The 13,647-nt window shown below is 34.8% G+C and overlaps 1 protein-coding gene across 1 annotated transcript in view; it reads left to right on the plus strand.

Moving 5' to 3' along the window:
- Positions 1 to 13,647, plus strand: part of LOC150076369 (uncharacterized) — a 265,264-nt gene that overhangs the window by 184,410 nt on the left and 67,207 nt on the right. Inside the window, exon 9 of the mRNA XM_090388089.1 lies at positions 11,070 to 11,126. Coding sequence (XP_090244215.1) covers positions 11,070 to 11,126 — 57 coding nt within the window. The remainder of the gene's footprint in view (positions 1 to 11,069; positions 11,127 to 13,647) is intronic.

The following is a 13,647-nucleotide window of genomic DNA, read 5'->3' on the forward strand; positions in this document are numbered from 1 at the left end:
TGGGAAAATCTGTATAACACCCATCAGACTGCTAACTGCCCATTTGATATTTGTATCCAAGAGCTGTTCAAAGATTTACATATTATAGTAGACAAGGCTGCTCTTTCACAAAGCAATGCCTTCTGTCCTGAAATGCTCATATGACTTTTCCTTTAAGAACTAAGGAAAGTCCAGTGCTCTGTCTTCTGTCTGCCTGCAATTCTGTTCAGCTCACAGGGCTGAACTCTGACTTCTCGCCAGTTTATATAGATGGCTCGAAGTCAGAATTATCTGTTGGATCTGCTGCTCTTTCCAAATGTTACTGTATCTGAGCAGGTTTCTGGTGAATGCAGCATTATACACTGCAGAAGTACATGCCATAGAGTTAGCCTTGGATCACATAAGAACTTGCCAGTACCACCAGTGTATATACAGATTATTTAAGTGAATTATAGGCTTTATCAATGATATATATGACTCAATCCTGTCCTAAGTAAAGCAGATGATGCATTCTCTTTATGAACTTGTATTTGATATCTGCTTCTGCTGAATTTCTAACCACATTAGGATTAGGAAAAACGATTTGGATGATACTGCTGCCAAATGAACAATTCCAACATAGGTGGTAGATGACTTTCATCAACCGGTGAAATACCACCACTTTGCTTATTGGAGGCTTGAAGTGGTGAAACCCATGTTTAGTCTCTAGAGCAGAGTTTCCGGTATCCCCCTCCCCCCATACTTCTCCTTCAACCCATGCACGGTACTAAGTACTATAGGTTTTGATACCTTTTGTGTTTGGGGTTTTCATAAAAAAAAAAATAGAGACTTCAGGAAAATTATATGTAATATCTTGAATTTCCAGTGGCAAGCTTCATGGTATAGACAGACCATCAACAAAGTATATCAAGTAAAGCCTGTAGTAAAAACATGGCATTTAGTGTGTGCATGAATCATAGACAGGAAGTTGTTCTTGCATTGCTCGGAATAGGACACAGTCATCTGAATTTACTTTCTGCTTAGGGCCAATGACCCTCCTATGTGGGATTTCTCTGACCCCACTTTATCTATATCATATTTTAATCGACTATCCAAATTTTAAGAATACATGGGATATATGTTTCAATGCTTTTAACCATCTGACTCAGCCTTGAAGCACTCAAATTTTATCAGTGACCATGTTTTGGTTGTTTTTAAGCAATTATTAATATGTACAGTTATACAACCACTCCCTGGCTTACGTAATACTCAACTTACAGAAATTCGACTTTATGTAAGTTTTTGCTTGCCAATGCACACTTTAAAAAATCGTGGAAACGTATTTTGTATCCTGTAGGAATAAATGGAGGTATTGTGAAGATATCATAATGTGAACCCAATAACACATTGCTGTTTTTTTTTTTTTTTTTTGGTAATTTGTTCCAAGACCTCAGAAGTTGAAATTTTTGCTGTGTAACTAAGCTATTTATTTCTGTAAAAGGTCATTTTTATAATGGAAATTGCACTACACTTTCATCGTTATCATATGTTCCATTATAAGAATCAATTTTGAACGCCTTTGTGATATTTTTCTAAAGCTTATTTCTGGAGGTCACTATCATAAAACAGTAAAAACAATTTGCACTAATTGTTAATTGGGCTTTTCTGTTGGCGCAATCTATTATAAATGGGTAGTAAAAACGATTATATTGCATTTGCGGTAATACCAATAACTGGAATTCTGTGGGTTTTTCAATCATATAAAAAACATAAATAAATTTTCAGAATCTTCTCTTCATTCCTATTTACTTATTACAATGGTGAAGGGAAAGGGACCAACGGAAAGTGCAAGTGGTGGTGGTGGTGGTGCTAGTAAATGAAACAAAATTGATTTAGAAATGAAGATGATTAATTAAGAAGTACAAAGCAGGACAAAGTTTGTCATCTATTGCATGGAATTAGGCCTCACTGCTTCAACAGTGAATATTATTTTAAAGGACAGTGCACGTATAAAAGAACATGTTAAAGGATCAATGCATTTAAGATCAACAGTGATCACAAAACAGCATTCAGGTGCTATATCAAAAATGGAAAAGCTATTAATAATATGGATGGAAAATCAGATTCAGAAGCAAGTGCCCCTGAGTCCAATGACCATTCAAGCAAAAGCAAGAAATATTTATGAAGATATTAAGGATAAGTACGCTGAACTCCAAGCCAAGTCCATGGCAAGCAACGGGTGGTTTTGTAGGTACAAGCATTGCACTGGTTTCCACAACTTTAAAATATGCAGTGAAGTTGCCAGTGCCGATTTTGCAGCAGCAGAGAAATTTTGTGATGTGTTGGAAAAAAACCCCTTCTAAATTTCCACAGCCCTCAACCTCTGCACTAGCGTACTAATCAGCTGGAGACGTTGATTCTGGCAACGATGCTCGTAAGGTAAAACTTGCTGACATTATGCCTGTCTCCTCTCTCTTTTTGTAATTTTATAATTTTGTACACTTTTGTAATTTTTCCTGCATGAGATAAAAAAATTGAATAAATAAAATAATTCCATTGTCGAACATTTCTTTTTTGCTTCAGTCAAATTTGCGAGTGCTGCATAAGCATTTAGGGAAATTCCAATTTATGTATAGTTCTGCGGAATGCAACTTTTATAATTATGTAAGTCGGGGAGTGGCTGTATATAATATGAAGCATTGATTTTTAGTTCATATACTGCCTCTTTTTTATGCCTGCATCCTTTTTGACAATGTAACCTGTCTTAAATATTTAAGGAGGTTACCAAAAAACTATTTTTCATACTTTTTATGGCATATTCTTGGTAGATTATAGCCATATGATGTAGGGATGACTGAGGCTTTTTCTACACCAGCCAGAAAAAAAAATAATAATAATAGTGATCAATTAATTAAGAAATAATGATAAATAAATAAACTGCTAATTGACTCCCTCCTCAATTAGATACCTATCCAGCTGACCTTTGAATTTCCCCAAACTATCAGCTACGGAGGTTCCCAAACTTTCTCAGTTCACGGCGCCCTTAGTGTTCTAGTAATTTTTTCACGGCACCCCTAGGCCAAATGAAATAGCTAACACAGTGGTTTTCTACCTTTTAATATATACCTGTATAATAATTTTATTCTTTATATAGAGGTACTAAATAAAGATCAATTATAGATCACCACAAAATTAAAAAGATACGGTACAATGGATACCGTACACTTTTTTATGATGAAATAAATATACAAATTTAAAAAATAATAATAAATTTAAGTAACTTAAACCCAAATTACAAGGCACCCCAAGAATGTTGTTGCGGCACCCCGGTTGAAAAACCACTGATTAACTACTTATGGAAGCAACTTATTCCAGCAATTAACAGCTTGCTAGCCAAAAGTAAACTTCCTTCATTCCAGTTTAAATCTCTTTCCCTGTAATTTGAACTATTTATAACAGTTAAAATTTCACCCTCATTCATTTTTCTTTCTCCTCTTGAGTCTCACGCACTTCATCCATTTTGTTGCTCTCACCTGGTGTGTTACCCATCTTTGGACTCCTTCAGGAAGCTTGATGGGGTTTTTTTTTTGCATATGGTCTCCATATCTGAACACAGTATTCTAAATTCAGTCTTACAATTCCTTATACAATAGGAGCATGACCTTCCTGTTTCTAGATATGTGTGCAATCAATCGTCAATAGGACACTTGGCCTTCCTTTCCACCTGTCTGCACTGCTTAGAGAACTTCATGCCCAACCATGTTGTAACTCCAAAATGCCTTTCTTCCTCTACTGTTTTTAATTCACCCTCCCCATTTAATCTAACCATTGTATAAGCAGCCAATAAGTTGTTTTGCTCCCCCCCTCAAGTATTAGACCTTGAATTTTGTTGCGTTAAAACATAACTATCTAACAATCCTTGAAGCCTTTCTAATTCATCCTGAAGAAATACTGCTTGACTATTAACTATCTACCAATCTTGTCATCATCTGCAAATTTTTAAATCATACCCTGTATTCCTTTCAGCGGTGTCATTTAAAAAATAAAAAACAACAGTGGTCCAGTACCAATCCTTGAGGAACCACTGCTTAACTACATTTGTGAAAATACAAACATCAGGCAATGTATAATCTATAAAACCAAATATATTCTAGTCCATGAAAGGCAAATAGAAGGCATGTATGTCAAACTTGGCATTGTATGAAATCTTGTCAGTAATTTGATATAATAATTTTTTAAAGATGTACTTTTATATTTGTAATTTTTTTTATTAGTAAGCAGCCCCTAGCCAGAAACTGGCAACTCCACTTATACATATACAGATAATATACAGAAATTGATAGTATGAACCAGAGCTATAATGCTCAATACGTTCTATGTTGATATCAATATTTGTAAAAGAATAGGAGAAGTTTATCTCAATATGATATGTAGAACACTATGTATCATATGGAAGTGTTCTATGTATCATATTGAGGTAAACTTCTCTTATTCTTTTACAGATATACAGAAATATAAATTTCGGCACAAGAAACCACAGGACAAGTACATAGCACAATGAGCCATATGACATGAATAAGACCAAACGTGGCACAAGGAGCCACTGATCTTACAAAGTCAACACGAGGTGAAGACAAATAACAATACGGTTACAAGTAACTACATAAATTGTCCAATAAGATTAGCCTGTTTACAAAGGAACATGATGATCATTAACCACCACATCAATTACACTGTTTATTTCAGCATAATTAACTGTTAATGTCAGTATAATGTCATAATTAACTGTTAATGTCAGCATAATGTCAGTTAACTGACACAGAACTGATGTCGATAGTCTATAAGCCTTCTACTGTTCTTTCCTCAAGTTCAAGCAGCACTTAATCTTCTCTGGAATAATTTCTTGGAAAATTTTTGAAAAGCCTGAAAACCTTCCTCAGTCAATTAATTCAGCCTCATTGCCCTCAGTCAGGTGAGCAAGATTAGGACTAGCAAATAAAAATTCATTTCTGAGATCCTAGTACTCATGGCAATAATATAAAACATGATTCCATGTCTTCAGAGCCATGCAGTGACACTGCGACCTTTCCGAAATATCCAACTGCTTTCCTAAAAATAAGCCATGACTGGTTAATAAAAACATAATTTATAGATTAGGCACAAACTATTTTTCTGGTGGAACATCAACAACAGAGGGAAAGAACCTACGAGTTATTTCACCTTAATTTGAGTTAGCCCATCTATGATTCCAAAGAGTCATTAAGATATCTAAGATTTGCTTGGCCTCATTCTTAGGATCATTAGCCAAATCCAACTCAAGGTCACAAATAATAAAAGGTGTTCCATGCCGAATGTTGAAAGTCAATTGGCCTCTGTAAATCAGAGGTCAATTGGCATTTTCCTTGTGACAATCTGTAGCGCATCATTGGAGACAGTTTTTCAAACTAGAGCCATCTTTAGGAGCATCATCCTCTGAATGGAATACAGTTTTCTTATATATTTTTTAAAATTAACAGTCTGTCCAAGCTGAGGTACCATAAGAAACAATAGGAAGGAAAACACAGTCATAAAGAAGAGATAGTGCCCTACCTCTAATACTCCAATTCCTCCTAGTAATTCTTGCTATCATGTTAACAAATTTTGCAACCTTTTCAGATTGAAAATTGATATGGGTGTCAAATCCAGGACCTCTGTTAGTGAAGACTCCAAGATATTTAATATTCTTAATGAACTGCATTTTCCTTCCCATTGTTTTTTATGGTATCTCAGCTTGGATAGACTGTTAATTTTAAAAAAAAATATATAAGAAAACTGTATTCCATTCAGAGGATGATGCTCCTGAAAATATTATTTCTCAAGTGGAACCTATCTGTTCTCTCTATGAACAGATAGGTTCCCCTTTAGCAATAATATTTTTGTTTTTTGCCTGGATATTGTTAATTTATGGAAGTCACACAAAGCATTCAGATATTTTATTATTTCATTAGATCGTTGATCAATTTGTAGCCTTGAAGAGCCTTCAACTAATACCAGGTCATCTGCATATGCAATCATATGAACATGGCTATATTCCTTCTGTAACCAATCCTCTAATACCAATTGCCATATTAGTAAATATGGCCCAAATGGAGATCCCTATGGATACCCTCGAATAGCAGATCTAGTTACCAAATTCCAAACTAGATTTAACCTTAAAAGATCTTTCCTTAAAGTAATCCACTATGACGTTAATAAAACTGATGGGAGCATTTTGGGAGGCGAAGCATCAATAACACATTGTCCCAAGAGATATTATCAAAAGCCCCTTCAAAATAAATGAAAATGCCAAAAACATATTTTGCACTTGAATCTCTAATCAATTTAACCAAAGATTTTAAAGCATCTTCTAAACCACAACCAGGAGTAAAGCCATATTGTTTATTTGAGGATCCCAAATTTTCTTGTGTATATTGCAATATTTGCTGCGAAAGCATCAGTGGTGAGCTGTGAATATTTTAACAATGGGCTCACAGTTTTTCCGACTTTCTACCAAGTAAATTTGATTGGTCACGGAAATGACATCATCCACGGCTTCCACCAGACGTGCTTCCCACGCTCGCAATACTAGTAGTGTGATTAGAGTGCATGAGGCATTTTTCTTCATCGGTATGATATCTCGAGTCAGGTGCGGATTCAGGGAGGTGGACAGATGGGGTTTATTCCCCCCTTAACAATGCATATAAGTGTGTATAATGTTTCTGGATCTATCTTAAAAAAAAAAAAAAAACACTCAAAAACCTGGTCGTCATGTCTCCCCTTATAATTATACCTTTATATGAGTGTCTTGAGTTCTTTTTAGGATTTTTGAATAGTATGACGTCACAATCATACTTCCTGAAGTTACTACTGCAGTAAGTATGAGTGCAACAATACAGGCATTTGTCCTATGACTACGACAACAGAAGTATTTATCATATGACTGCAATAATACAAGTATCTGTCAACAATTTCTTTTTTTTTTCGTCATGTATTTTCGTTACATTCCATTATTAGGTGCCCATAACAGCTGCGTATGTCGCTTCAACTATGATATCGGTACTTGGCAAAAGATGCTAAACAGCAAGGATTTCTTTACTTATATAAACTCTAAAAGGAAGGGGATGAATCTGATTGGTCCACTTGACATCGATGGTTCGACTGTTGATGATCCTGCTCAGATAGCAAACAAACTGAATGAGTATTTTGCATCTACATTCACACACGAGGAATTATTAAGGTTTGAAAATGGCAGAAGGTTATCAAATTGTAGCAGGATATTTAATGATTTTGTAATAACTGAGAGCAAAGTGGAAGAGAAACTGTTGAAGTTAAACGTAAGAAAAGCACCTGGGGTGGATGGGATCTATCCAGTTATATTAAAGGAGGCGGCAAAGCAACTAAGCAAACCCTTAGCCATAACTATGAGAGCATCCTTGGACTCAGGGGAGGTTCTCACTGACTGGAGATGTGCAAATGTATCCCCAATTCACAAAGGGGGATCGAAGGGTGACACGAGTAATTACAGACCAGTTAGTTTAACTTCTGTTCCGGGTAAAATAATGGAGTCGCTGGTTAAAGATGCATTGCATCATCTAGACAAGACTGCAGCAATAATTCAGACACAGCATGGGTTTGTTAAGGGAAAGTCTTGTCTGAAAAATTTGATAGAATATTATGATGTGGTTACAAAGGAACTGAATGCAAAAAATAATTTTGATATCATATATTTGGATTTCAGGAAAGCTTTTGACACTGTTGCGCATGGAAGACTATTGTACAAATTGGAGCAGAATGGTATTAAGGGTAAGTTGCTACAATGGATAAAAGGATTGTTAAGTGTGAGAAGACAGAGGGTGGTAATCAATGGGTGCTGCTCTTCTTGGACTAATGTTATTAGTGGAGTCCCACAGGGTTCGGTGTTGGGTCCACTGTTGTTTTGTATATTTATCAATGATATTGATGAAGGTATATCAGGCTTAGTGTCGAAGTTTGCAGATGATACAAAGGTTGGCAGGGTTGTTAATGACAGTAATGGCAGTGTGCTACTGCAACAGGATCTAGATAATTTGGGCAGATGGGCTAAGAAGTGGCAACTGAAGTTTAACCTTGACAAATGCAAAGTACTGCATATAGGTAGAAGTAACCCCAGAGAAACGTACCAACTATGTGGTACTACACTTAAGGTGGTAGAAAATGAAAAAGACCTGGGAGTAATTGTGCAGTCAGATATGAAGTTTTCTGAGCAATGCAGACAGGCTGCCAGGGCAGGTCATGGGGTTTTGTCAATGATATATAGGAATTTTGCTAGCAGGGAAAAGGATGTGATTATCCCTCTGTATAAGGCAATGGTCAGGCCACACCTCGAGTACTGCGTACAGGTCTGGAGGCCTCATTTTAGGAAGGATGTAGATTTACTTGAGCATGTACAGAGAAGGGCAACACGATTGGTGAGGGGAATGAATGTATCCTCTTATCAAGAGAGGCTTAAGTTCTGCAAATTGCAGTGGCTGGAGACTAGGCACCTGTGCGGTGATCTGATTGAGGTGTATAAGGCCTTGAATGGGTTGAGCACGCTGAATTCTGATGGGATCCTTCCACTTGTTCAGATTACGAACCTATGGGGCCATAAATTCAAATTAAGAAAGGACAGATGTAGAATATGTGCGGAAATTTGCCTTTAGCCAGCGGGTGGTTAATTGCTGGAACAAACTTCCATCTGTCGTTGTGGAAGTTGATATGTTGAATAAATTTAAGGAAGAACTGGACAGGCATTTGGAGGGATGGTGGGATTATTTATTTATTTTTTTTTTTTTTTGGCTGATGCTGCATAAGCTCATACATTTGCTTTCTTGCATCACATGCCACTACTACTACTACTTCAATTGACACTGTTTTCCAGAGACATTTAGATATGTTGCAATCTCAAGTATACATCTCTTACTATAGTTATCATAAATCCTTTGTATCTTGTCTTCCAGAAATTATGAAAATTTGTAAATGATCAATAAAATATTTACAATAAAAAAAAGCTTATTTCGTAATCAATATATACAAATCAAAATACCTAAAATAAACATGCACCACTTTTTTATTCGTCTTTTTTTTTAACAACTAGGGAAATATGTGATGGATACATTTTTTTCATGATAAAATTAATTTTACGAATAAAAAATAACACAAAATATTTCCCATATCACAAATAACATAAAACTATCACAAAACATTCTAAAATATAAAAACAAACTATATTCTAGAAAAGGTACACAAAAATAACAGATTACATGAAAAAAAAATTATTGCCCAAATATTCAAGAAAAATTTATTCTGAAAATTGCCATATGCAATTTACTTCTTTATTAATATTTGTTGTTGATCTTCTGCTTTGTCCACTAGCTGAGCGATGATTACAAAGGGATGATTTGACATAACAATCCGGATTAAATTGAAGCAATGGTTTTCCATTTAGACGTATGGTCATCATAATCTGCAACGTGTTTAATTGTCAACATTATTCATTCATTTATACAATATTATTCATTACACTGAAAGCTCGCTCAGCTTCAGCACTGCTAAGTTGTTTCATATTCCACAATTTCGGGTAGCATATGTTTAAAATATCTTTCAATTCCTCATTGTCAGTGGTATCATTATTTTCTTTATTTAATTTAAAATCACTCTCTGTTGCATTAATAACTTATCCTTTAAGGATAAAACAATGCATTTAATAACTTGTCATGAGGTAATTTTATATAAATGTGTTCTTACTTTTTATTTTGATTCCTTCAAATTCTTTCCCCTTCAACATGCTCTCAATTTTAGCTTCATAATTTCTTTCACAGTTTTTCAAATTAGCAATAGCATTGTTAGTTCAAATAATTAATTTATTTGCTTTTTCCATGGTGATTCTGTAAAGCTTCTTAAAGATAAGAGTTCCTGCAGGATGTCGATCATTAGTGCTAAATTGTTAAGAAATTTCAGATTTAAAGTCGGTTTAATAATACCGCATATTTAACTTCTGATTCAAAATGTTTGCACAAAGTGGGATAATTCCTCCAACCCGCAATTGCCATCCACAAGCTACATCGTGGCCCAAACACACGACCAATATTTATAGTTTCCACATCAAGTTCTTTAGCAATCATGCTTAATTCATACTGGGTTTTTGTGGATTGGTGATATGATGCATACAGTGTTTTTTTTTTTTTTTTTTTTAATTATTGCCTATATGCCATTATATTTTAGAACATTTTCTGCACGGTGAAAGCCTCAATAAAGTTTCAGAATCTGCCAACATTTTATCTTCGTAAAGTTTATGTAATATCTTAGTTGCCTCAATCCCCCCCCATGATGTCGCTACTGTTACTAGTTCTTTGAATACTGTGCAAAATGTCGGAATCACGCGGATATTCAGCTGCTGTGGCCATGTAAACATAGATGGAGAAATTTAGTGGAAGGTGTGGATCACTTACTTCTCTGAAAGACATATGCCCGTTTGTTGGAGTAAAGGGAACACGATTTGACCAGAGGCTATTATCCATGTCAGGAATCTTCTTAATCCTCTGACTGGCTATGGAAAGCATATTGACTAGCATGGCTTCTCGGTATGTGACTGCATAGGTTTTGCAGACGCCACTAAAATTGTGAAATGGTAATCCCTTTCACCCTTAATTCACGCATTCTAATTTATCTAAATTGCCAAAAGGCCAGAGGTGGAACAATGCGTACAAAGTTGTCCCTCGTAATCAATTTGTTATATGGAAATTTTTTTCGTTCAACGGAAACTATTTTAAATGTAATCACCAAGGTGGAATTTAAAAAAAATTCGCTATAAAGAAACAGAGGACCAACTGTAATTAAATCAAAATTGAAGCAATTTTAAAATAAAAGATGTAGCCGAGTTTTTTGCATTCCATACAAAACTGATTTCTATCCTTGGTACAGTGTCTTCTACTAAGCACAGAATTTTGAATTAAAATACTTCTTATTCATTTTATTCATGGTTAGCCAACTAGACAATTAGTTTTTGTGTATCATGCATACTTGACATGCTTATTTTACAGACCTTTTTATGTATTTTATTTTACTTCTGGCAGAGGAATCAGAAGAATTAATGGATGTTGGTGAAGATACAGGGTTAAAGAAAAAACAGTGTAAGTATTTCATTACTGAAATTCTAATGATTGTTTGTAAGCTTCCTATAAAAGAAAATAAAATTCAAATTTTTATGTGCATGTGTCATTTTTTTGTATTGTTTGATGTTCTGAAATAAGCAAAATTCTTTTGTCCTCAGATTGCTTATTACCTGCAGATGATAACATCTCTGAGCAGTGCGATCACAGCGAAATCCCAATTCTCTATCCTCCACTAAAGTTATGGTGGTTTTGTCATTCTCAACAGGTCTAGGTTCAAATCCTGTTGCAGACTAGATAAATTCTCAAAGGCCTTTTCAGAATTGGCCACCCTCAGATTGAGGAAGTAGTTCTGGATTTTATAGCCTACAAATTATACATATCAGTCCATGCATACACACGCATACAGATATAATATGCACTATAAACTATATGTACTCAAGTATCATCAGAACTGCTCCACTATAGCTTGAGTAGCAATGTAAAAAAAATTTCCAAAAAGTAACAAGACTAGCCATGTAATAGCAAAGTTGTAGTAAAGTCCATGTTTACATTACTACTTAGGTTTTCCCACCGTTATTGGAAATTGCTTGTTTGGCATAAATAAAATGACTGTCTAGCAACAACCATTACTAGATTATCACGTTTGTTCTTTCATATGCTAGTTGTTTTGTATTGAGGTTGGGCATGTCGTTGTTGCTTTTTTTTTTTTTTTTTTTATTTGTTTTGCTAAACAGTTTTAATTTACCTCAGTCTGTTAAACTCTGCATACAGTTTGCCTTTGTTATTAGATAGAAGAGCAAAAGGAAAAAGACGATACTTTTTATTGTAGAAAAAAATTTTTTATTTAAAAAAAAAAAGGTTATTTACCTATTTACATGCTAAATACGATTTTTAAAAAACATAAAGCATTAATAAAGAAAGAGAAAAAAAAAAAAAGGGAAGTTTTGCAGCTAAGAGAAGAGAATGTATTGACTTTCGTGTCTGGGGATAGGAAGAAATATTAAAATAATTGATTTTAAAAAATATAAGAATCATCTAAATTTTTTTTGACAAATTACCTTTCACCCAACTCTAATTTGTCTTCCCCCCCCTCCCCCGCAAATTTCCAAAACTTCTGCCATAGATGTTTTAGACTCATCACGGGGTTGTTTAGGAGTTTACTGAAATGCGAGGCCTTTTGGTTCTTGATTAGGGTATGCCTTAGTGAACAAAGCCGACCGGGCTAGCCAGGTGAGTAAAGTGCCTGCCTGGCAACCCAAAGGTCGCGGGTTCAAATCCTGCCTCGGGCTTGGATCAAAGTACTGCAAAAACCTTGGAAGGTGCATTATCGCCACAGAACCCGATGCACCAACAACTACCAAAAAAAAAAAAAAAAAAAGTGAACAAATTTAAATTATTTCTCTCCTATATTACTTATTTTTAAAATAATTTTTTTGGGGAAATAAATTACATTTGAAAACACTAGTTGTAAAAAAGGCAAGAATGATTCAGCAAGCTTTGCTCCAAATATTCTTTTTTCTTTTTCAATTCAGCAAAGTGTAAAATATGTGCATTTTTAATTCTTGAATATTTTTCCTTTCATGTGCATATTTTATTGCATACATTTCTTTTCAACACTATTTAAAATATATTGATTTCTCTTACAAATGAATTACCTTTATGTAAAAAAAAAATATTTTTTGAAAAATAGAATTGTCTTTAAAATACTAAAAAATGAAATTAAATTTTTGGTGTTAGTAGTGGAAAATGATGCAAGAAAACAAGCTTGTGCAGCATCAGCCAAGAAACACTTCTCATGTCTATCCCCTTTAAGTTTTTCTAATTCTTCTTTGAATTTATTCTAAGATACAATACCAGATGGAAGGTTGTTCCAACAAGCAACTATCCATCAAATTTCTGCACATCTATCCTGTAACCATCCTTCCTCAGTTTGAATTTAGCATTAGCATTAGTAGAGGCATACAATGCAAGAAATTGCATACAATGCAGCATCAGCCAAAAAAAAAAAAAAAAAAAAAAAAAAAGGCTTCAATTTCACCCCTCCATTCATTCCAAATACCTGTCCAGCTCAGTCTTAAACTTATTTAGGCTACCAACTTTAGTTGGTAGCCTAAATAAGTACTACATATGGTTACTGCTTCCCATATGTAGTACTTTACATTTCTCAATGTTAAACTTCATTTGCCACCTCTCGGCTCATCTGCTCAACTTTTCTAGATCCTGTTGCAGCAGCATACTGTCATTAGTGTCATTAACAACTCTGCCAATCTTTGTATCGTCTGCAAACTTGGACATTAAGCCTGATATACCATCAAAAATATCATTTATAAATACAGAAAATAACAATGGACCCAACACTGAACCCTGAGGGACTCCACTAATAACATTAGTCCACAAAGAGCAGTGTCCATTGATTACCACTCTGTTTTCTTCCACTCAACCATCTCTTTATCCATAGCAGCAATTTGCCTCCAATGCCGCACTGCTCCAATTTGTGCAGCAGTCTTCCATGTGCAACAATATGAAAAGCCTTTCTAAG

Source organism: Mastigoproctus giganteus, chromosome 13 (genome assembly GCF_048544385.1).
Source record: "Mastigoproctus giganteus isolate SK-2022 chromosome 13, ASM4854438v1, whole genome shotgun sequence".
Taxonomy (NCBI): Eukaryota; Metazoa; Arthropoda; class Arachnida; order Uropygi; family Thelyphonidae; genus Mastigoproctus; species Mastigoproctus giganteus.